The following is a 25,704-nucleotide window of genomic DNA, read 5'->3' as shown; positions in this document are numbered from 1 at the left end:
TGTAATTCGGGCGTATTTTTCCTGTTAAGGTGTGAGGTCAGCTCAATACAAGTTATCCACATATTTGTCAGTGAATTTACATTTAATTGTATTATAATTAAATTATAGAATTATATTAGCCTTACCTGGTTTTTAAGTGAACTTAAAGTTGTTTGGACTTTTCTGTCCATTACATTATAAGTGGGCTTATATACTATTGTGATTTTTTTATTTCTTTTGGAGATCACACACCTCATAATTTAGCAGCTATTGCTGTCATTTAACTTTTTACAGTATGAGATCATACACATCTCATAAATACCATGTTTTGTGGTAATTCTCATAGAATGAGAATATTTATCAAATTGTCAGCTTTAATGTAGGCATTGTGATATATCCTTGCCTATTGTGAGCCAGTCAGCCAGTATTTTTTGTTCTGCTTTGTCCATATACTCACATTTTAAATCAATGTTCAATAGCCAGTAGTATGGCTAGGAAGAAAACCATTCTGTCCTATGATGTGTTTACAGTTTATCATATCATGAGCTGCAAGCAGTATCTCAGTAATGCAAATGAATACAGTGCCTTGCAGCCTACCTAAAAACAGTATTGATCTTGGTACCAACAGTGAACATAAACCTGAATTCTTAGGAATTTTCTCATACTCCAGAAATACTTAGGAGAAAATACGTACAGTATGTACTTTATGTGAGTTTCAGTAAGCTTAAATATTTTATATTTAATAGTGTGGATTCGTAATGCAATTACTCTTGTCGTATCAAATAAAAGCTATATTGGAAGAAACTAGCATCACAGAGGTTAATACCCAGTGGCTTTGGTATTCTAGCCATTGTATAGGCTTTAGAGTCTTTAGACTCTTGTTCTTTTATAGGACTTTACCTAGAAGTAGATCATAATATATTTTGAAAAGTCTTGGGAAAAAAAAAAAAGTAGCATTTGAAATCTGTTACACTCCCAGTAACTAGTAATAGTTGCAGTCCTTGGCTGTTTCTGCAGACACATTAAGAGAACTAAGATAATGTGAGGTAAAATTGAAGGTTTCTAGCCAAAGGGTCTAGTGCTACTTTCCATTAATGATATTTTTGAAAAAGTCTAAATTTACCAAAACCTTTTGCAAGGCCAGTGGACTCCTGTATTGCATGTAACATGTCTGCAATTAAAATTCATTAAGACAAGAAAGCAGTTTGCTTGCTGATAATAAACAAATGGAAAACTCTAGCATCCACTCTTGGGTCATGTGCTTAAAGTTCTATTTTATAGGTACACCCATTATAGTAAGGAACACAGAAATTGATTCCAAGGCAATCTTTATTTCAGATGATTTGAGTAAGAAGTTAAAGCCACTGGTTGAGGAAGAAAGAGAATTCATTTTAGCTTTGAAGAAAAAAGAGTGCGAAGAAAGAAACTTTTATTATGATGGAAGAGTCAATGCATGGGATCTTCATTATTATATGAACAAAACAGAAGAGCTAAAGTACTCAATAGATCAAGAAAAACTAAAGGAATACTTCCCAATTGAGGCTGTTACAGAAGGCTTATTGAATATTTACCAGAAGCTGCTGGGACTTGTATTTGAGAAAGTAGAAAGTGCTCATGTTTGGCATGACAGCGTTACGCTTTACACAGTGAAGGATAATTCAACAGGGGAAATACTGGGACAGTTCTATTTGGACCTTTACCCCCGGTAATTATGACTTGATGTTCTACTAATGTGCTTAGAACAGAATCAGTCTCAGTGAGTTGCTGCTATGGTTGAAATTAAATGCATTTGGTAGTACGTATCTGTCCCACTTACAAGACAGTGTGTTCCTCAGATTGTTCTCTGGATGGTTTTCAAAGGGTTTACTCTTTTTTTTTTTTTCTTTTTTTTTTTTTCTCTTCTCTCTGCACTACAGGTGGCCATAATTCTTATAGCTGACCACTGCCAGCTGTCTGCTGGGACAACTCTACACCGATTGTTATTGGTAAATAGCACTTGTTCAGCCATGTGAACAGAATCTCAAGGAGCAAGTGGCTCTGCTCACAGTGCTCTGGTTTTTGCAAAGAAACTGTATGTATAGGGGAGTAAATGTGTACGATTCCTACAGGTTTTAATAGGAAGAATTAAAAATCAGATAAAAGCAACTCAATCAAGTGTGAAAAATTTTCTAATAGTAATGTTAAATGCAATTAAAAAACATCAAAACACATGCAAATAAAAACTATTCAGAAACATTTTCTAAAATTACATTAAGCAAATGCTAACTAAAAGCATCAAATTACGTTTTTTAAGGGAGGTTCATGATTGCAACCTGAAACAAGTTGTCTGTAATCCATCTGAGTTGCCCTTATCTCAAAGTTAGCTTTTAGTGCTCCAAACTATGTGACCTGTACCTTTGAACTCCCCTACACAGACAGTTTCCTTGCAGAAATCAGAGTACTGTAAGCAGAGCCACCTGCTCCACAATGTTCTGTTCACAATGTTAAAGGTGCTATTCACAGTACTAAACAAGCATCACCTGACAACTGGGGTACAGTGGTCCCAGCCAAGAGCTGGCAGTGTAGAAGTGTCTGGTGACCAGTTGGCAGTGGCTTGTTGTCCCTTTCCCCTATTTACAGCATCGTATGTGTTCTGGCAGAGACTAAGAAACTAGACTGATTCTACAGGATTTATTCTTACCTGATCTTCTTTGTTTCTCACTGGTTGGGTTTTTTGGGTTTTTTTTAATATTATTTAGCAATTTATAATTTGGGTGAAAATAAAGTAGTTCATAACTTGCATCTTTTTAAGATTGGCATATGTTACCTCCTTCACCTGTTTGATTGTTCCCCCTTTTCTGTGTATCATGTGAATTGCTGAAGCTATTAGCAAATCTCTTCTGACTTAACTACCCAGTTAACTGCTCAGGCTTAGGACGAGAATTTTTCTTTGGATTACATTGGAAATGCAGTAAACTGTATTCTGGTGTCTCCTGTAACAAAAGAGAAGATACCACTTCAGAGGACATAGCCTAATCCTGTTGAAGCAGCATTTTAAAGTAGAATTGACATCTAATATATATTCAGTACTTGAGTAAAAACCAGATTTTTGTAAATTCTACCGTGAATCTGAAATTAATGTGATTTAAGTACTGTTTTTTTTCCTGTGTGCTTTTAACAGGATCTTAAACCCAGTGAGTCTTAGAAGTCATGAAAAGATGTAATTTCTGTGTGTAAAGCTTTAAAGAGGCCCTGACTGATTGTCCTTGTTCTTTAATAGGGTTCTCCATTCTGGTTAGCAGGCCTGTAGTTTGAAGGCACTGTCTAATATGTTTTCTTTCACAGAGAGGGGAAGTATGGGCATGCAGCATGCTTTGGTCTCCAGCCTGGCTGTCTTCTCTCTGATGGCAGCAGAATGATGTCTGTAGCTGCTCTGGTAACCAATTTCACAAAACCAGCATCAGATCATCCATCATTGCTACGACATGATGAAGTAAAGACTTACTTCCATGAATTTGGTCATGTAATGCATCAAATATGTGCACAGGTTAGTGACATTTCCATTCCAGTGTAAGACCTTTCCTTATCCACTGTCTCAAAGCTAGGTGTAAGGCTATTCTGGTTGTTTCCAGTTCTAATAAAGTACATATGCAGGTTTTCTGTTGCAGATTGATGAGGGTTTGGTTTTTAATTTTATTTAAAACTACAGCAATAAATTCACCTTGTTATATGAAACACTTTCATAGGGAATGATTTGTACCTTGCAGGTACTTAGGACAATTGAATAGATCCATGTGTAAGGTAAAGGAAGTGCTCAGTGGTGGCTTCAGTTGAAGCTGTCAGAGGGCTATTTAGTACTTCAAGTAGCATGCTACATATTAGAAGCAAAAAAAAGGTTGCTGTACCTAGAAATGCAAAAGCTTGTGAATCCAGACCACTTCCAGCATTTTGGCATAAGTAAAAAATAAATTGATAGATTGAATAATTTGATGAATTGAATGAATTCATTATTGGCCCAATAAAAATTTTATGATTCAGAGAGAGAAAAGTCTCAGTATTAAATCCACAAAAAATGTAACTATGCACAAATCTAGGTTTGTGTAGCCCTGCTTTCACATTCTTTATAAACAAGCACCAAATAATAAAATCAAATAAACTTGACATGGTTTTCATTCTTGACATACATCCTAGACCTTAGGACTGCAGAATAAAGAAACAAATAAAGAGTCAAAAAAATTAAATCTAGAATTAAACAAGTGACATTCAAGAAAACTTCAGAACAAGCAGCTAAACTTGCGTACATATTTATGCTATATATGATGTTATACATTAACAGTCAAGGCAGGTGTTACTGAAAATTAAGAAATAAATGTTGTTCTTTCTTTTAAACTACCTAGAGCATGTTTACACATGAGACGCATCCAGCCTTGGTACAAAATTGACAGTAGTGTTTTGATAACCAATGAAGATGTGCCTGGGTGTTGCAGAGCCCCTTCTGGGCAGTCCAAAGCCAGTAATTCCAGTGCATGTGTACTTCACTTTCTGTGGAATTGCAGACAGGTCAGGCAGGCCTGCTTGCCACTTGGCTCTTCCACTGGTGAGGTGGCTTCTGTTGTGCATAGCTACAGTGCTTACTGCTGTTGCATTTATGTAAATCAGTATTTGCACACCTGCAAATGACTTCCTTCTCCTACATAGGAATCACCCTGTCCTCTGGGAGTTGTGTGTGCAAACCACTATCTTGTTTCATATGATGATTTGCTTAAAAGTCCTACATTACACATGTTTTGGGGGGTTTTTTGTAACTCTGCAAGAAAGTGAATTCACAAGACCATGCTCCTGTATGCATCTATTCCTCAATGGAGGATGGAACCTAAGAATAGCTACAGCTCTCAGAGAGAGCATTTGGGAATCTGAGAATTCTCCTTTTCTTCTGGCACTTGAAATGTTCTCTTAGAATGTTACTGAGAAGGAAAGAACAATAAATTGAGTTGGCAACAGGAGGTATAATCGGTTGCACAACACTTTGTAGTGAGACCAAGTAATTTCTGTTGGCACTTGAACAACTGTTTTTCGAAAACGACTGCTTCTTTTTAGAAATATTTTTTGTTTGGAATATATTAAAATTAATTAAAAAATAAAAACTTTCAACTGTAAAAAAAACTTTCTTAAAATATTATCTTGGGGGATTTTTAAAAATTAAATTATTGACAACACTGAAATAAAAAATAAAAAGCTGTAATGTGCTTGGCTTTCAGAAGGAAGATTCTTCTGGACTCTTCTGGCAGTCACTGAGTGTCAGATTTGGAGTCCTTTCATTGATAATCATACTATGATTTATTTATTTCAGGCCACATATTAGTGGCTCAAAAAACGTGCTCTGTGTTAACCATGTGCATTACAAATTAAAACATTCAGGGCAGAGCACAATAGGATAAGTTAGCCAAGTAAAATCAATGTACTAGACTGCAATATAGTAAGTACTAAGTGTATAATTGGAGTTTATTATTTTAGTTTGGGGTAATATAATAAGTTTTTGTAACAATTTATAAATTATACTGTTGTTATAAGACAGCAAGGAAATACTTGTATTGCTGTCATAGTCTAAAAGGTAAGACTCCATAATATTAAGAAAACTGAAGGACTGTTTCACACAAGAATGTAGTAAATAGCTTCAGAGTATTTTGTTGCTTGGTAAATAGTCTTACATCTGAATTTTTTGTCCTTTCTCTAAGATGTATTTTTTTTTATTGTCATGGTAATGATGGGCCTGTTTCAAATTATTCCTTTTGCTGTGATTAACACTGAAATTTTGGCATCTGAAAGTTTATGTTCTGCTAGAAATCCTGTCTTCTATTTTCATTTAATACAATGGCTTTTCCTTTTAGACTGATTTTGCTAGGTTTAGTGGAACTAATGTGGAAACAGACTTTGTAGAGGTACCGTCACAAATGTTTGAAAACTGGGTGTGGGAAAAAGAACCACTACAGCAAATGTCAAGACATTATAAAGATGACAGCCACGTTGGAGACGCTCTCCTTGAGAAACTTGCTGCCTCCAGACTGGCTAATACAGGTATCTCTCTGCCCTCTCTTCCCAGTGTAGTTATAAAAATACATAGTTTAAAAAACCAGTGGGGAACACCAAAGGCAAACATAACAAAACATTTCTTTTGTGCATACATTTACAACTGCCCTTCTGGGTTTATTTGCATAGGCACCACCATTGATAAAAGCTATATTTTTTTTTTCTGGTAGCCTAGGGCAGGCACTGTGCATGCATACAGTATCAGACTTTCTACATGTATTGTCTACATTTAATTTGCACATAACATCTGAAAACTTGAAAGGTATTTGCAGATTTACTGAATATACATAGCACATCCCAGGCAGAAGTGTTGTAGCCCTTCATTGCCCAAACAGCCACTTTAACTTCTCAGTCCAGAGCCTTAAACCCACATTCTCTACCTTCCCAGCAGATGCACTGCCTTCCCAAACTAAGGTTCCAATTCTCTTCTACTTCCATGTCTTGTACCACCTTACAATGGTGGTACACCTCTCTAAAATGAGAATGTAATTTCCTGTCATTGCCTATAATCTTGTTACCATGTCACTCTGTGCCCTGCATCCCTGGAAGTCAATTCTCCCTCAATAACAGCTATTTGCCCGTTTATGGTACAATGGGCCATTAAGCCACTGATTTATTTCATATTGTTTCGCTGTCCTGAACAAGAAGTCCTTGTCCTGGCCTGTACAGGCACTGTAGCTACATAAGCATTTTTACTAAGGATTTGTATCTTGAAGCTAACATTTTAAAAGATGGAGCTTGAAATGAAAATGCCTCTCAACTTTGCAACTGAAGCAATTCAGGTGAAAATGACATAACCATTTTTCTGTGGTTAAAATTCCTGTAATGTAGGATGCATGTTGAGATCTTTGAATGAAAGGTGACAAAGAAACTCCAGCTACTCTGATGCTAGTTAATTAAATGTTCTTACCCAATTAGGCCTTTTAACCCTCCGTCAGATTGTTTTGAGCAAAGTTGACCAGGCACTGCATACAAAGCCATCTGTTGACCCAGCAGATGAATATGCTAAATACTGTATGGAGATTCTGGGAATTCCTGCCACCCCAGGTATGTCAGTATGAAGCTTTTATACAGCACGTCCAAATAGTTTGATTAAACATGACTTTCTTTCCCAGTAATGCTGGGTATAAAAAAAACGCAGAGCTGTTTACAATAGAACCAGCTTTATGAAGCTGAAATAAATATTGTGAAACTTGGGCTGATCTTAAGGATCTCTTCTGATGGAAGATTAAGATGACCCTGCAAAAGGTTAAGTTTTATATTTATATTATAGAGTGACATGATAAGAATACAATTTTAGATGTTCTGTCACGTCTGTGTTGAATGTGCAAGTAGCCTAAAATGGGAAATTGAGTTTCCTTTGTAGTATATTTGGCCAATACTTGGAGGCATTCTCAGACACTTTGTTAGAAGTTTAGGTTGATATAGATTCCTTATTAATTTATTACTAACATTGAAGTACTTTACACATCAGAGAAATAACTGCATTTGATTTACATAAATTAATGTTGATCTACTTTTTAAGGAACAAACATGCCAGCTACTTTTGGACATCTGGCAGGAGGTTATGATGGTCAGTACTATGGGTATCTGTGGAGCGAAGTATTTTCCATGGACATTTTTTACAGCTGCTTTAAACAAGAAGGAATAATGAATCCAAAGGTGGGTGATGAATACTTTTTACTGAAGAATTTTGTTGTATGTTGTCTTGGAAACCACATTTATTGCAATCATGCAGTATCTGTCACACCTCAAGTACTTCTCGGCCAGTCAAGTCCAGATCAACAAAAAATGGTTCATAAATATCTTAATAATTTATATTAAAATTTCCAAGAGCATTTGGATTTTTATTCAATTCTTTCAGAGCTGTTCATTCGATATTATGACAGCTTTAAGACATGTTGCATTGGCTAATGGCTTGCTTTTAATTTTAAACTGAGCAAATGTATTTTTCCATTGCAAGAGCAAAGGTTCTTCTGCTGTGAAAGAGGTAGGATAATGGTACTCTATTTTGACTTATAGGTCCTCAGGTGCTATTTTGAGCCTTCTTCCACAGTACAGCATAACTCAAATTTTTTCCTTTTCAGTTTTTCTCTCAAGGGGCTTTGGAGGTTCAAATAATTGAGATTCTAGAGTCACTTGGATTTTTTTTTTCTCCCTCATTTAATTCTCAAGCCTCTTCTGCCTCTAGCAGAAGGGAAAGATAGTGATGTGGTTAGTAGTCCTGTCAATTCTGACCACCTTTGTTATTTTTCAGAGATTTTGTGAGTTCAGTTGCTGCAATTTTATGATGGCAAAGACATTCTGGTTTTCCTGATTCTCTTGTCTGTCTCCTGGATTCACCATTACCAGCCAGCTCTAGTTCTTCCCTTCAATAGATTTATACAAGTAAAGGAGAGACCAGAAAGGGCTTGATTTACCTGTTCCTCTCCTGAAATTAGCCTTCATCCCTCCATGTCCATGCCACAGCAACCAGAACTTTTCTAGAACTGCCTATCCCTCTAGAGACTGGAAAAAGTAGAATGGATTAGGCTGTGACCTGGACGGAGAGGAGCCCAGAGGGGAAATGAAGGAGAGGCTAGAATGAGGCAGTGAGGCAGTGATTAGGCCAAAAAAACTCAAAAGGGATTTTATGAAGAAAAGCAGCAAACTGCTGAATACTTTTGAGAAGAGAGGTGATAAAAGGTTTGGAGGACAAGATTGATTTTTAAGTGCTAGAGATTTATGACAGGTACTTGCAAGAATCAGCATACCTGCTTATTCAGTGGGAATGGTGTCACTCGTAAATAGGAGCAGGAGAGAAGACATGCCAAGTTAAACAAGAGAATAACGTAAGTTTTTAATAAAATGCTGTTCATATGAAACTTAAAAATGGCATTTGAGTGCTTTAACTGTTAGCAGTTGGGAGGGTGCTAATGCTGGAATTCTAGTACTTTCTGTCAGTTCTCAGTTCAGACATGCAGACACCTCCAGTATCATAACAGACCTTTCTTCTGTTAACTTTACTCCCTAATATCAAAATTCTCTTCTGAGTGGTTGTATAAATAAAACCCTAAACTATGATTTCCGAGATTTGCTCTATGACCTGTACTTTTCCTGAGGGATGAAAGTGCCTTTTTTTCTGATATTTTTGGTGGGGATTTTGTTTTCTTTGCCTGTGTATTGGAGGCTTTAAGAAGAAACTAATGATGCTGTGAGTGAATACTTGCTGTGGTGCAGCTGAAAGGCAACTAGTGCCTCTTTTAATGTGAAGCCTGCTATTATTATTAAGAAGTGAGGAGAAAAATAAGTGTGTGTGCGTGTGTGTGTGTGAATCACTGTCTAGTGTATGCGTGCACACAACCTCTGGTTGAATGCTGATGAAATTTAAAACAGTAGTTTTGTGAAGATTTCCCCTCCCTCATCCAAACAATGTGATCTTCTCAAATTGGTTCTCTACTTCTTTTCCTTTTTTGTGTTCCATTTAAGTGTAAGAGTTCTACAAGATGAGACAGTCTTTTATGAACAAACACACACATACCAATGTGATTTTTGGGGGTTTTTTGGTTTTGTTATTGTTGTTGTTGTTGTTTTTTAGTTATTAATATTTCTTCATATCTGGATTTAAACTAGTCTTCAGAACAGCAGGAAAGGAAAACAATTACAGACTATGGGGTTTAGAGATCTGGCTTACCTCTTTCCATTAGAATAAAAAGCATCTCTTCCTGTTTTGAGCAACAGTTGTAAAAACTGGTTTCAGACACTATATATTTTTAAATTCTTCAGCAAACACTTAACTTATTAGTTGTCACACTCCTCAATTCTTGCACATTTTCTGAAATAACCTTTGTTCTCCATAAAACTGAGAAATGTGCTGGCTATGAAGAGATAGTAGCAAAGACCGAAGTCTACTCAAATAGCACAAACTACAGGGCAGAATATTTGTTTACTGCTACTGTTCAGGAAACTAACAATAGTGAATATAAAGCAATGCTTCAGTGAATTTTATTTTTTTTCATTTTGTTTTTTTCCAGATGTAATTCAGACAATGTGGTTGTTAAGACAATTAAGTCATGGAAGTCCATCAGTTAAAATGGTCTATTCTTATTTTTGTAGTACAGATACCAAGAAGTGTTGTGGTCCTGCAGTCTCATAGCTTTGACACGTGAGGGAAGTGTATATGTATATATACAGTGACAAAAAGGAATAGTATTTTTTTCCACTATCAGAAGCATCTGTGACACCTGCATACAAAATAATATTTTCTCATTGATACAGTCCTGTCTCAGAAGCCTCAAATTCTCCAGACATATTCTTTAAAATATAACTTCTTGTTAAGAAAGTGGTCATGTCTTACTGTTGTCTTAAAAGCTTGGCTGATGCTTTTTAAAGAAATCCACTCCTTCAGAAGGAATGATGCCTCTTCCTGAAAATAAAACCTGTGTTAAGGCCCTGGTATTTTAAGATACTTCAATAGTAGAAATAAATGTGTCTGTATGTATTATATAGATATAGATATAGATATAGATATAGATATATAGATATAGATATATAGATATAGATATAGATATAGATATAGATATAGATATAGATATAGATATAGATATAGATATAGATATAGATATAGATATAGATATAGATATAGATAGATATAGATATAGATATAGATATAGATGTATATATATATATACACCACTATGCATTAAATGTCCTATGTCATTCCCCATCTATCTATCTGAGCTATCATCCCTATTCTCCAAACAAAGATTGAAGAAAACTAAATCATCAATTAAGCGAGAATGGATGCTAGGATCCTTTTTTATATCAGTCAGTTGTGGGGATAATCCATCACTGAAGACTGTATGGAGGTTGTGTATGTGCTATACTTCATAGAGTATCTTCCAAACAAGTTGAGATTGTAGCTTCCAAAACAGTGTAAAAACACAAGAAAAGTTACTTCACTGAGAAAGGCTACGTTTCTGCTGCCTTGAGTTCTTCTATCATATCTCAAATATACTTGTGGTACATCCTGGGTTTGGTATTAATAAAGTCTGGAAGGAGGACTCATGTTAGTCATGAGTAGATTTTTAAATATACAGCAAATTCAGAAAAGAGGTAGTTTGCAAGATAAGAAATACTAACATTCTGCTTTACCTTCTATCAGGCTGGGATGAAATACAGAAACCTCATTTTGAAACCTGGAGGATCTCTGGATGGGATGGATATGCTGCAAAATTTCTTGGAGCGTAAACCAAGCCAGAGAGCTTTCTTGTTGAGTAAGGGATTATGTGTTCAGTAAATTTATGATTCCTTTGTGATGCCATATAAACATGTGAAATACTCTGACAATTCCAATTTGCTGCATCTTAACTATGGCACTGTAGGGAAATTGGATTACTTTTTGATGATTTTTAAAATTGTATTTAAAAAGTGTGTTTTAAAAAAAATGCATAGGACTATGAAGTTCAGTATTTCACAGGGAAAAAGTATGAAATGTGCACAAACTGAGGACTGGTAATATTTTTTAATTGTTACAAAATCATAATAATCGCTATGGGGATATGATGCCATGTTCCTCTTTTAATAGATGCACTTAAACTATGTATTGTGAATGATTTTAAAACTGAAGGGGGAGAAAAAAGGATACTAACAGCAATAAAAAAACACAAACAACACAGATTCACTCTTACTCTATATTATTCTATTTTATGGATGCCTCACCAATGTCTTTAATGAGAGGAAGTGTGTTTGACTTCATCATGGCTTTTGGTCCCTGACAGATTTCATTGCTAGGAACCTGCCTGAGACAGGTTTACAGCAGAAATCCATGTGTGACACTTTCAGACTTTGTTTGTTTAATTCTTGTATAATGTTTAATTATACATGTTTAATTCTTGTATAATTTATAAACTCATGCAGTGTAAGTACGAAGAAAACAAATGTAGCCTTTGAGAAATACAATTTTCTTCCCTTTGTTTTCTTTTTTGTTGATGATCGCAAATCAGATCTTTGTTTTCAAAATTATATCCGAATTGACACTGAAAATTATATTTCTGCAATTATAGTGGTTTCAGTTGGTTGGTTTGCTAAAGGAAGGAAGGGAAGTAGATGCCCCAGGTGGGAAAGGTAAAAGTCCATGATTTTCCTGTGCCTTTCCAGTGTGTCATACAGAGGTGCTACATTAAAAAAAAACAAAAAACAAACATAAAACCCAGCTTCATAAATCTATTCAGCTGTGGGGAGTTTGAAAATAACTGAGGAATTATTTTGCAGTTTTTCTGCAAGATCAGGAAAAATAAGCCTTATAAACCAGCCCTACATTACCAAAATAAAGCTGCTAATCCAAGAATCCAAGTCCACTTTTCTTGTCTTTAGAATATTTTGCTTTTGATATTACAGCATGTATATCAACAAACCTTGATTTTGGTTACTAGCTAATAAATTTCAGACATTTGAATCTGAACCATCGCTCTAAACATGGTTGGTATTTTCGTTTGTTCACCTGCAAAGCAGGATGATGTGCCCAGGTCAGCTCAAAAGACTTCCTCTCTTTCCATCAAAAGATAACAGAAAGAATTCTCTTTGGGTCAAATCTGTGTGTTTTGGGGGGGTGGAGAATCCCACAATTGTTAAGTGTTCACTTGAAACTGTGTTTCTATCTGTTCTTTTAAAGCATGTAAACTGAGGAAATAAAGCAGCTTTATTAGTTTCTGAAATGGAACATTTGACAGGATTTATTTTTGCACCACACTAGTTTGGGATGTGAGTCAACAAATATTTGTAGCTAAAACTATACTGTGTAGTCATATCAGACCACAATTAGGTCAATTCTAACTGTCCTAGTCACTTACAGCTTCAGACCTCAGTTCCACTGAGTCATGAAAAGACAATGCATGAAAATAACATATGAGAAAACATCTTGAATGGTATTCAGATAACTGTAAAGGAAAGATGAAGAAACTGATGGATGGAAGAGTATCCTAAAACCTCTGAATTTTGCTTTCATTCTGTCTGAATTTGGAACTATCTTGTTTCTTTTTAAACACATTAAAATTCTTGTGATCCTATCTAATCAAAGTTTTTTTCCTGTCAGACTGTATGATAGCTCCAGTGAACTGAATATAAAGAATACACTAAGTGATACCTTCCAAAAATAAAAATATGAGCTATGGAACCCTTATGAAGAAGCAAAATGTTTTTATTTACAGCTGGTAGGCAGCTTTCCACATGAGGGAGACCTTCCTCTCCATAAATCAGCAGTCTCAGATCAAGGTACATAATTGCAAATAAAGTAATTATAAACAAAAATACGTGATGATAAAAAGTTATGTGGAGACTTAGAAGTTAGATTTAGGACAGAACTGATGCTAATGATGATAATTTAATTGATTTGTTTATTTTCCTGTTCTTTAGAGCATGTGTTATAGGTTACATAGGAACAGAGATACAAAAGTGCAGAAGAATTCCTGCTACTACGTGTGTGGAAATGACTGCATGATTGTACGTTCATGTTAGCATCAGCTGTATATCCATGTTTGTAGGGACAACAAAAACATAAACCACACTGTGCCCATAAATGAAAGCAGTATGTTCTGTAACTGTCCTAAGGAACAGGACTTTTTAAAATTTGTTTGTGTAGAAGCCAGTTCCCCCAAGTCTGCATAAGGGAATAATTAAGGCACAGCATCTTATTGCTAAAACTGCAGTTAACATAGAAGACCAATCAGAATGTTCTGAATTGCTTATGAAACATCTTAATGTGGTAATATATCAAACATTACTAATGGTTTCTATATTGGCTTTACCAAGTCTGAGACAAATTGGAATTAGACTAGAGGTGTCTGAACGTCCCTTCCAAACATAGCTGTTCTGTGATTCTATCAAATTCATGTTCACATTTCTTATTGTAAAGTCTAGATCCTGGGACGGAACAGATATCCTGGAAAAAAGACATCTCTGGTTTTGCAGCTCTTCATCATAGGCATAAAACTGAAGTTGTCTGTGTGGGAAACAACTTAATCCGACACTGTGGGCTGTGGTGTACAGTCCCCCCCAAAACAGCAAACACTTCTGGTGTTTTGAAAACATGAGTTAATTGACTTGCTGCTGCACAGACACAAATATTCAAACATGCCAAGACATAGGTATGTGCAAAACCCAGCCTATTCCAGAGTTTCTAGACCTATGCTTCCACTGAATTAACTTCAAAGCAGCAAAAACCTGTTTATTCCAACCCAAATTTAAGTAGTCAATGTAATAAATAAAAAAAAATCTTGGTCTGTAACAAACACCTGCCTTTTCAAATTCATAGTGTATCTTTCTAGAATTTAACTGGATGTAGAATTAATATTTTTCATTTGTCAGAAGTTCAAATTGGACCTTGTGTAGCAGCTTCACAAAAAAACCTTCCAATAAAAGCAAAAGGGTAAAGTTGGGAGACTTGGGAGACAACAGGGGTAATCACTTAGCAAGTGGCAATGGCTTTCTCTCTGCTGCTTCACTGAAAAAGAATGGGTTGGCCACGCAGCTTGTTCACAAGGTAGTTGAGGTGATGGCCACAGCAGCCCTTGCTGATAGCTGTCTGACAGAGGTCCAGCATACAGGCTACTCCTGGACTGCTTGCAAGTCGTGTGGTCAAATCTAAGTGGTAAAACCAGTGTGAAGAAAAACGCTGAAAATTTGCTTTCTGAGCTGTGGTGGCTACCATTTGTTATGATGAAAGTAAGGTATAGGGAGTTCTTGTTTGCAGAGAGATGGGAGGGAGTACTGACTCAATTGAGCTTCCACTACTGCTACAGCTGTTTTTTCTTTACAAATGGTCTTCTGTGGCATGTTATTAATCTAACAACCTTGCAGGAAAATCAGTAATCAGGGTCAGTCAACTGCTGACCTTGTTTAACAACTTCAGCAGATAATCAGGCAGCAACTAATTTTAATTTCTATAGTAATTGGTATGGTAGATGTAAAATTGCTGCACCAAGAAGTGAATCACAAGGTGAAGATCTCTGCTTCCTCTCTGAAAAAGGAAACAATTTTCAAATAGTTTCAGAGGTAGTTGTGAATAATTCAGTTAAATGGAGACTCCAGGTGGGGCTTCTCCCAGGCATAGAGCTGGTTGCAGAGCAAGTGGTTAGTGAGAGGCATTAGAGAGGCCACACATGAGGAGGTTATGTGGTAGCACAAATCGAAAGAAAATCAACAAAAGCAGTAGGTAGAAGAATGAAGTCGGAGAAAGGGTGTTTTGACAATACTTACATAAGGGTTGGAGTGGATGTTAGAGGCAGCAGGAAAAAAGGAGTAACTTAATACTGATTTATAAAAGCCTACTGAATACCTCTCATCGTCTTATTAATTAGAAACAAAGTATACTTGTCTATTAAGAGATGTCTTTTTCTTTGCATGCTGAAGAGCATGAGAATATTCACTATCTTGTTGCTTGAACATTTGTGCTTCTTCCCGACATGTGGAGATAAATTTTTGCTTTCATTGCTATTTTCTTCATGGGTGTATTTAAAGTAGTTGTTTCCCATAGCAGAAAGGAAAAAAAAGTGCAGTGTTATTTGAGAAGTTCAGTTCAGCCTGTGCTGGAAATCTTGTGTAACTAATCAACATTAGCCATTGTAATAAGAGTAGATTATATAAAAGACAGGAATACCAAACAAAAACCGATCTACTTTAGACCTAATTAGGATAAAGACTTCTCATTGTCTTATGAATTAGAAACAAAGTATACTTGCCTATTAATAGATGTCTTTTTATTTGCATGCTGAAGAGCATGAGAATATTCACTACCTTGTTGCTTGAACACTTGTGCTTCTTCCTGACATGTGGAGATAAATTTTTGCTTTCATTGCTATTTTCTTCATGGGTGTATTTAAAGTAGTAGTTTCCCATAGCAAAAAGAAAAAAAGTGCAGTGTTATTTGAGAAGTTCAGTTTATGGGTCCTGTGCTGGAAATCTTGTGTAACTAATCAGCATTAGCCATTGTAATAGGAGTAGATTATATAAAAGACAGGAATACCAAACAAAAATCAATCTACTTTAGACCTTATTAGGATAAAGACAAATTAATTAAATTAATTGGAAGGTAGTCGTTGCCTAGAAACCAGTAATCATGACCTGATTTTGTACAGTACTGATTAACAGAGCATGATTCAACCTATACTTCCTTGCACTATTGTCATGGGTCGAGGGGCCCTGGCTCATTTTATGGTATCGCTACGGGGATCTTAAGAAAAAGGGCGTTCAGTCCCGAGGGCAGAACAGCGAGGGCTCAGTGTTCCCTCCCACCTCCTTGCCATCCTCTACACACCCGGGAGGAGCGGAGCCGCAGCCCCTTCCAGCTCCCTGCTCCCATGTGGTCCCGCTGCTCCCGGAGGCCTGGGGCAGAGGCTCCGTCCCTCTCTCATCAGCTGGAAAAGAATCGTGGCCTTTTTTGCTCGAGTAAGCCCTACCCCAATGGACCCTCGGACACTTAAATCAGCAGTCATCCAGACTGGGTTTTGCATAATTTCTCCTCATCCCATGTCTTGTCCTTTCCCTGTCCCGGTAAACCTATTCAAGCTTTGTCATCCAGCCTTTTAAGTCTCTCGTATTCCTCTTTTAGCTTGGGAGGGTGGTGGAGAGTAACAGCAATTTTGTTCTCTGGTGTTTGGTTCATTCTGATCACTGAACCAAGATAACTGTACCTCTGAGGAATTCTGGAAGTTCTGAATGGGAAGCGGTATGACTAAAATTCAATATGCCAAAATTCCACCATTTCACAACTTCAGGGTTTTTTGAGGACAATTCTTACTAAGAATCAGCACCAGTAAAAACTAAAACATAAAAAGAAGGAAATAGTTACAAAATAAGGAACTGTAAAATGTTGAAAACTCTTAATGAAGACTAAGGTGGTAAAAATATTGCATGGGTATAAGGATGATGGCCAGTAACATTTATAACTGAATGTATAAAAAAACTAATAAATCCCATTGTGTTAAAGACGTGTTAGCAGATGGATATGCTACTACTGCAAATTACAATTACTGTTTCTTTTCTGCATTTACTATGAAGCAATGTGATGTAATCATCATAAGAATAATGGGTACTTCCCAGTTATTTAAGTGAGAAGAATATTAAGCAACACCTACTAAGAAATATTCTGCATCAGTAGGATTAAATAACTTTTAGTATGTGGTGGGGAGTTTTTTCCTTGGGGTTGATAATCTTGGGATATTGGGCATGTGCAATTGTGCTGGAACAGTGATGATTACTTCCAATATACAAAACAGCACATATGTGACTGCTGGTCACATAGATCAAAACGTGTCTTCAGAAAAACAGTGAGAAAGAATAAATACCGTTCCATTATTGATGGGTTAAATAATGAGAATAATTCATATAGTGCAAGTGACTGTATGAAAAACAAGTTTTGCCAGTACGAGGACCTGAAGAGAGGGGTCTTTGGAACCCTGAGGGATCCGAGAGGGGCCCATTCCCTCCCATCCCCTGCTCATTCTCTCTCAAGCTCATCAGACCACAGCCCCTCCTCTCCTCCGCCTGGTCCGCGCTGCTGTTCCCCTGCGCGCCTTCACCATCCGCTGCCACCTGCCCTGCAGAATCCACATCCATCAGGGCTGGGAAGAGCCCTGGAGCCCTCTCCTGAGGCGGCCCTGCTGCAAGGGGCCCTCGGGCACCTGTCCCTGACAGCATCGAGATCGGGTTGTATATATATTTCTGTATTTTGTTTTTTATCCTATGCATTGCTGCTCTTCTGTTCATACATTTTTCAGCATGACAGAGCATATACTTTTTGATTTCTACTTTGAGAAGGCATTGCTGTTCTCTGTAGCAAGAAGCTGAGTCGTGTTCCAAGTTATTGTGAAATACAGGACTTTTTAACTAGACAGAGATGGCTGCTGTTTCTTCATTGTCCCCTTTGTAATTCCAGATTTCAGTTATGTTTTAACATCTTATTTCTATTTGCAGGCGTAGTACTTGGGCCCCTCAGTTTAGGAAGGATATCGAGGTCCTGGAGCAGGTCCAAAGGAGGGCATCCAGGCTGGTGAAGGGACTCGAGCACAGACCCTATGAGGAGAGGCTGAGGGAGCTGGGGCTGTTCAGCCTGGAGAAGAGGAGGTGCAGGGGAGACCTCATCACTCTCTACAACTCCCTGAAAGGAAGTTGTAGCCGGGGGGGTTGGTCTCTTTTCCCAGGCAACTCTCAGCAAGACAAGAGGGCACGGTCTCAAGTTGTGCCAGGGGAGGTTTAGGTTGGACATTAGAAAGAATTTCTTGACGGAGAGGGTGATCAGACATTGGAATGGGCTGCCCCGGGAAGTGGTGGATTCTCCGTCCCTAGAGGTATTTAAAAAGAGACTGGATGTGGCACTCAGTGCCATGGTCTGGTAACTGCAGCGGTAGTGGATCAAGGGTTGGACATGATGATCTCTGAGGTCCCTTCCAACCCAGCCAATTCTATGATTCTATGATATTTGCTGACTAAACTCATTATCAGGCCAAAACCTCTCTTTTCCTCTATTAACTTTTCAGTGAAGTATTTATTCAAGAATTTAGTTAACCCCTTAGCTGAGATGTGTGCTCTAAACTTGGTAGAAGCACTTGACAAAGAACAGAGCAATTTGTGTTTCTTATTAACTACTTATTGAATTCTTTATTTGCTAAGAACTGGTTGTGACCAGTTCAGCATCCAACATAAGTTAAAAAAGTCTGTGAAAAGATCAGAAATCTAGTCATACTTATACAATCATAGAGTGTATAAAATGTTATTAATATTGTCCGTAATGGAAAGTTCCACAAGGATGAATTAATTCTTAACCGTGAAAGAAAAATCAATGAGAAGTGTCTTCAAGCACATGTATGTGGCACATAGAGCTTTTGAAAGGATGTACTCAGAGGAAAGTATTTGAGTCACCTTGATAATTTTTAAAAGCATACTTTTATATTTCAGGTTCAGTCAAAAAGAAAATTTTATCTAGTTGAAAATTCAGAATCCAGACCCTTATAGATTACAAAATAATAATTAATCTGGTGCAGTTAAATTTCATGGCATTAATACCATTAGTTCTTAGAATGAAATTTTATTTTTATAAGGATAAGCTCACGATCTCCGTGGGAAAGGAGAATCATCAGAAGCTGAAAAGTGTTGTCAATATGTGGCCTGTATACGGATGTGCTTATGCCCAAGTATGCTTATTCTTTATCTCAGGGACATGCTCATTTTCTTTTCTGTCAAGCACTGTAAACCTTGGGTAAGCTGAGCTGTAGGCCTTTCCACCATTTCTAGTGTAATTCAGTGACCAAGGGAAAGACTGAGCAAGTGTGAATCTGCATATTGACAAAAACTACAAGATTATAGGAAATCACCCCCTTTTCACATTCTCGCTTTCAGTATGTGTGTTGCCTAAAAACAATTAAAACCGAGGGCTCTCAAGAAGTAAACCACATTTAGTTTTTATGACAGAGTACTTAGTAAAAGCATTATTTCAGTATAAGCTGGCTTTCATCTCTCCCATTCCCTGCGGATAACATTGCATTTCTTTGAGATCCAGTTGAAATTGCTTTTTGATGACAGCTTTTTTCTCATTTGGCAGCTGTGATATGTCTGTCTCTTGTTTCCATCAACCCCTTCCCTGTGAACTTCCATTTTCACATAGATGGTGCTTTTGCAAATGTCATGCCAAAGGGTTTCTGCAGACACATACTGTTAGAAGCTTTCCCTTTTACCCAGCAAATGTTGGAGGTCTTGTAAAGCATCTGCCCTTTGCCCCCTGTATGGATCAGATAAAACTTGAGTCCCTCTAAAAGTAGGACGTGACAGTCTGTGGAATCATAGAGTCCAGCTTTTGGGTTGAAAGGGACCTTAAAGATCATCAAGTTCCAATGCCCTGGCATGGGCAGGGACACCTTCCACTAAATGTGATTTGCTCAAAGCCCTGTCCAGCCTGGCCTTAAGTGCTTCCAGGGAGGGGACATCCACAGCTCCTCTGGGTACCCTGTGCCAGCATCTCACCACCCTCACAGACAATGATTTCTTGCTACTATCCAAATCTATCCTCTTGCAGTTCAGAACCATTTCCCCTCATCCTGTGTACTGTGTGCGCTTGTAGAAAGTCCCTGCCTGGCTTTCCTGTAGGTCCTCCTTGGGTACTGAAGGTTCTTTAAGGTCTCCCTGGAGCCTTTTCTTCTCCAGGCTGACCAACCACTACTCCCTCAGCCTGTCTCTGTTGAAGGGGTGCTCCAGCCAGTGATCATCTTTGCGGCCTCCTCTGCACTTGCTCTGAGAGCTCTGTGTCCTTCTTGTGCTGAGGACTCCAGAACACAGCACCTGTACTGTTCCTTTTCTTGTGATGCTGGGTCTTTTCAAATGAGGCAATGCTCAGCCTTGAAAAAAACTCCTAACTGAAGGAGCCAGAAATAACCTAATGCTGAAGGCCAGCACTGCTTCCTGGCAGACTGCTTCTCCAGAGGAAAAGCTCTCTTCAAACTTCCTTGCTTGATGTGTTGCTGTTCTTTCTGCCTGTCTGCAGGGGATCAGTCTTGGTCTTCAGCCCCCCTGGTCCTCAGAGTGCTGGAAGCCCACCTCCAGCTGCCTTGGTAGCTCTCTGAGGGAGGACTTCTGTCATCTTAGCTCAGCAGCTGGGTGGAAGCTGTGTTCTCTGGTCCCCTTTCCTTGGGGCTCAGAGCAGCGGAGGGGAACAAGCGAGAAGGGCCAGTGCTGCAGTCAGCAGCGTGGTTGCTGGGTTGTGGAATGGGTGTTCCTGGCAGGTAGCCGGGCAGAGGGGCTGGGCCTGCCCACTGTCACCAGGCATGGGTGCTGGGACCAGCGGTGTCGTGTCAGCCGGGTGCTCCCACACCTCTGTCACCAACGTGTCACTGGCCTGGTGGTGTGGTGCCGGAGGAGCCGTGCTGCAGGTGGGTTCAGTTCCATTGTCTCTCCTTGATCTTTGTGTAGATCAACCTCCATGGGCTCTGCACTGCCGGCCATGTGACACTGCCTGCTCCACCTGCAGCCATCTCTGCTCTCAGCTCAGAGCTGGGCAGCCGCCACAAGCCGCCTTGCTGCTTTGCTGCCTCTTGCCAGCGGGCATCTTGGCATGAGAGGGAGTGCCTTAAAGCTCTGCTCAGGCTGTGGGACAGCTCCTGGGGCCCCTGCGGTGGTGATGTGTATGGCCAGTTATGGCTGCCTGGGGAGTTGTGGGTCTGTGGCCTTAAAGATGCCCTGACGCAGGAGAAGGGGGAGGATCAGGGTGATGTGGTGATGGGCCCCTTTGCTGGGGACAGAAAAAACATGTTGCTTTGTGCAGAGTGATTAATGTTACTATAACGTAAAGGATAATAAATTGAGTCAGCAGCAGAATTGGGATTTTTCAGAAGCAAAATTTTAGATGTGAGATGATCAGTTTCTCTATTCTTTCCTGAGTGTCCCAGTCAGGATTTTATTTCAGACCTTAGCATGAGAAAAGTAGAAAGACAAGCTCAGTCTGGCCACTGTCATAACAAACAACAAAAAAAGAAATACTGCAACCAAGGGTGAGGAAAAGGCTGAGACACTTAATGCCTTCTTTGACTTCGTCTTCGCTAGTCAGACCAGCCACCCCCTGAGCTGGAAGATGAGGATGCAGAGCAGCACAACCTCCCCATAATCCAGGAAGAAGCAGTTAACAACCTGTCCTGGCACCTGGACACTCACAAGTCTATGGGGCCCATTGGGATCCTCCAAAGAATGTTGAGGGAGCTGGCAGAGGAGCTTGCCAAGCCTCTCTCCATCATTTATTAACAATCTTGTTTAACAAGAGAGGCCCCTGGTGACTGGAGGCTTGCCAGTGGGACACCCATCTTACAAGAAGGGCTGGAAGGAAAATCCGAGGAACTGCATGCCTGTCAGCCTGACCTCAGTGCCCAGAAAAACGGAGAGGCACTCCTTGAGTACTGTGTTTTGTTCTGAGCTCCTCACTACATGAAGACACTGAGGTGCTAGAGTAAGTTCAGAGAAGGTCAACCGAGCTGGTGAAAGGTCTGGAGAACAAGTCCTGTGAGGACAGGCTGAGGGAATTAGGAATATTTAGTTTGGAGAAGAGGAGGCAGAGATGTTACTGCTCTCTACATCTACCTGTAAACTACCTGAAAGGTTATCATGAGGTGGGTGTTTGCCTCTTCTCTCCAGTAAATAATGATAGAACTAAACAAAATTGCCTAAAGTTGCACCAGGGAAGCTTAGACCAGATATTAGAATTTCTTTACTTAGAGAGTTGGTTAGGTGCTGGAACAGGCAGCCCAGGGAGGTGGTGGAATCACCAGCCCTGGGAGTTTTTTAAAAACATGTAAATAAGGCACTTCAGGACAGTTATACAGATTTTTCTCTTAATTATATTTATTTTTATTTTTAGTTAATTTGGATAATATTATGAGCTCAGCCTAGCTCATAATTCTGAAATGTTTCTGCCAGTGTTTGAAAACTGTATGTGACTATAACATTTTGTTACCTCAGCATAAGCAACTCTCTCAGCTTGTCTCCTTAGGAGGGATACTTCAGCCCTCTGATCATCTTTATGGCCACCAGTGGACTCCCTCCATGTCTTTCTTGTGCTGGGGACTCCAGAACTGGACACAGTACTCCAGGTGGGATAGGACAAGGTTGAAGTAGAGGCCAAGAATCATTTCCCATGACCTGCTGGCCACACTTCTTTTGGTGCAGCCCAAGATAGGGTTTGCTTTCTGTACTGCAAGTGCCCATTGACAGTTCATTTGAGATTTTCACCAACCAACACCCGTAAGTCATTTTCCTCAGGGCTGCTCTTAAAACATTCTTCACCCAGCCTGTATTGATGCTTGGAATTGCTCCAACCCTGGCCTGTATCCCTCTATACATGTAAAAAAAGTGGCGCCTAGAGAAGGTGAATATTGTGGCAACTGTTGTGTCTCAGATTTGAAAAGGTAAGCAAGGATACTTATGTTGTATTCTGCAGTTACTGGAGAAAATGGACCCCATTTTTTTTTAGAGAACCTGTATTCAAGTACTCTAAACAATTTAATATCGGAGGGGGAAAAGAAATAATATTCGGCCAGAAAAATAGAAGGTATTTGGTATGTGTGAAGGAGATAAAACTATGAATAGGTGGAGATTAGCAATGTGATGAAATTTCTCTTCACTGGAAGAACTGTATAGCAACTACTTCTCACCAGAAAATACAGATAAGAATACATCATTTATTGTATAAAAAAAACCCTGCCAAATTAAGGGTCAGTATTTAATATTATTATAAAAAAGAGGCACACAAAACACAGAAGTAATTTCCATGTGGGGAGAGTGGCAGTATTTCAGATTCTTTGTGGTGACTAGTACAATTTCAGTTACCAAAATGCCCAAAAGACATTGGTATGAAAAGGATAATTTAGTTTGCATGCCCTCTGCCTGATTCAGAACTCCCACCAACATGTGTTTAAAACCATGGCTACTTTAAGAACATTTGAGCAAATGCTTTGCTGATTGGAATCATAAAATATCAGGGGTTGGAAAGGGCCTCTAAAAATCATCTAGTCCAACCCCCCTGCCAAAGCAGGGTCACCTAGGGCAGGCCACATAGGAGCACATCCAGAAGGGATTTGAAAGTCTTCAGGGAAGGAGACTCCACAAACTCCACCTGCAGCCTGTGCCCATAATCCTTCACCCTCACAGTAACAAAGTTTCTCCTCATGTTGAGGTGGAATTTCCAATGTTCTAGTTTGAACCAATTATTCCTAGTCCTATTACTGGGACTGAAGAAGAGATTGTCCCCTTCCTCTTGACACACACCCCTCAGATATTTAAAGATACTCTTTTCTCAAATCTAAACAGCCCCAGTTCTCTCAGTCATTCTTCCCAGGAGAGATGTTTCAATTCTCTTAGTCATCCTCCTAGCTCTAAATTAAAGAGCCTTAAATTCTAAGCCTTGTAATACATTGCTTTTGGCATTGAATTTTCTTGTAACAAAGAAGTTGATGAGCTGGCATGAAGAGAGTTGAGGCCTTTTATGCTGAGCATAATATGCTGGGCACTGTGACACAGTATTGGCGATGTTCTGGCTGTGAGGGACTAGATCATCAGTTACAGAAAAAGAAGTGACCCTGGCATGGAGAAATACTACCTGTTTCAAATATATTTCACAAGGACACAATGATTAAGTTAGAAAGCACAAGAGTACATTCTGTTTTTAATTATATGTGCACAGTCCACTGAGAGCATGAAGGAAAGAATGAGTTATTATCTAGATAATCTTTTCTACAACACTGAATCATGTGCAACAATAGATCTTAAATTTAAGATCCATAAAAAATTGCTCAGTCAGTCCTCTTGCAGATTGTTCTTTCTGTATTACCATCAGGGAGCTGCCTCCCACCTCCGTGTTTGCTGCCAGGAATTTGGTCACCGAGACCACATGAGGCACAAGCTGTACTTCCACAGTTCTGCTGGTTCATCTTGCTGGAGCTGGAGCTGGTTAACAGCTGTTATTACAGCCTATGCAACTCCAGCTCTGTGGTTGTGGCCTGGAGGGAACTCTTACATGGGATAAAATGATTTATTTGCAGTTGATCCTGCTCTAAGCTGTGGGAGACTTAAGCATTTCAAAGGATTTCAGAGAGTTTTTAAGTATATAACCACAGGAAGTTTTTACTGAACTGCAGATTCTTAGAAGTATATAACATGGGTAAATGTAAGTGTGTCTTCACAGAAATATCAAAAAGGACATTTAAAAACTAAATTTTTCTCTGCCAAAAGTAAAACCTTACTGGAAAGCCTGGATACCAGATTAGTTACTTTTAATTATTGAAATAATAAATATAATACTTTGCTTTGGTTTCAGAAGCAACCAGAATAATTCAGCTGAAATTTGTATTACCAGAACAGCCCGGGGAAGATGACCAGCATGGATGTTTTCAGTTTGGAAAATTTAGAAACACCTGAAAAAAGGTTATTATAATAAAGAAATAAAAGAGTTTCTGGGTATGGTTTTTAATGTTGAAATATATTTTCAGTTGGAGCTCTGGATTTCACTGACATGTGTGGTTGTGGTTTTTTTTTTCCCAACCTCTGTTTCATCCAGTGTTTTTGTATCATTTAGATTTTGGCCAGTGGTAGGACTTGTTGAAAAGTTCCTCAAGACTTTCATTGAAATGTTAATGGAGAAGAATACCTTTTTCTTTTTTTTTTTTTTTTTTTTTTTTTTAACTGAGATGCTTACAGAAATATGCTTTTCCATAAAAAAACAGTTTTAGTAGAATGGTCAGGTTTAGAGTTACGTTTTACTCTAAGGTGCAGAAGATGTATTTTCAGCTGGCTGTTGCATGGAAATGAATCTTCAGTAGGGGTTCACTGACACAGGTCTGCTAAAAGCCAGTGGAGCTAAGTGAAGTGGAGCTATGTTAAGTGAGCTGTCTAGAGAGTTGGCATGAACAGAATAAATGAACTGTCAGGATGATCAAATATTTCAGTGTCTGCTAAGATAACTTTCAGGTTAAATTGAAATGTGAGATGTAGTGTTTTTTGTAAAGCATTGACTTAGTTTAGCAATAAGATTATTTAACTGATATGCACTAAAACTGTCTTTGGGTTCTCAATTAGACCTGATATTTTGCAGTAAAGCAGAAGCCTGAAAGACGTAGAGATGCTCTATTTCAGCTAAGGAGACTATCAAGGCAG

General features: G+C 38.6%; 1 protein-coding gene and 1 long non-coding RNA gene across 3 annotated transcripts in view; both read left to right on the top strand.

Annotated features, from left to right (window-relative positions):
• Positions 1-13,217, top strand: part of NLN (neurolysin) — a 33,458-nt gene extending 20,241 nt beyond the window's left edge. Inside the window, exons 8-13 of one of the 2 annotated variants that reach the window (XM_071731712.1) lie at positions 1,318-1,684; positions 3,304-3,505; positions 5,847-6,033; positions 6,964-7,092; positions 7,571-7,707; positions 11,189-13,217. In XM_071731712.1, the coding sequence (XP_071587813.1) occupies positions 1,318-1,684; positions 3,304-3,505; positions 5,847-6,033; positions 6,964-7,092; positions 7,571-7,707; positions 11,189-11,323 (1,157 nt within the window). In that variant the 3' untranslated portion in view covers positions 11,324-13,217. Of the gene's footprint in view, positions 1-1,317; positions 1,685-3,303; positions 3,506-5,846; positions 6,034-6,963; positions 7,093-7,570; positions 7,708-10,058; positions 10,217-11,188 lie in introns of those variants that run through there. The other variant, XM_071731713.1, reaches the window with a different exon arrangement.
• Positions 13,218-22,347: 9,130 nt separating this feature from the next.
• LOC139790046 (uncharacterized) lies at positions 22,348-25,001 on the top strand. The gene is made up of 2 exons (XR_011723356.1): positions 22,348-24,718; positions 24,869-25,001. It is a non-coding gene; the product is annotated as an uncharacterized lncRNA (long non-coding RNA).
• Positions 25,002-25,704: the final 703 nt, after the last annotated feature.

This window comes from Heliangelus exortis, chromosome Z (genome assembly GCF_036169615.1).
Source record: "Heliangelus exortis chromosome Z, bHelExo1.hap1, whole genome shotgun sequence".
Lineage (NCBI taxonomy): Eukaryota > Metazoa > Chordata > Aves > Apodiformes > Trochilidae > Heliangelus > Heliangelus exortis.
This window is presented reverse-complemented; position numbering and strand designations above follow the sequence as displayed.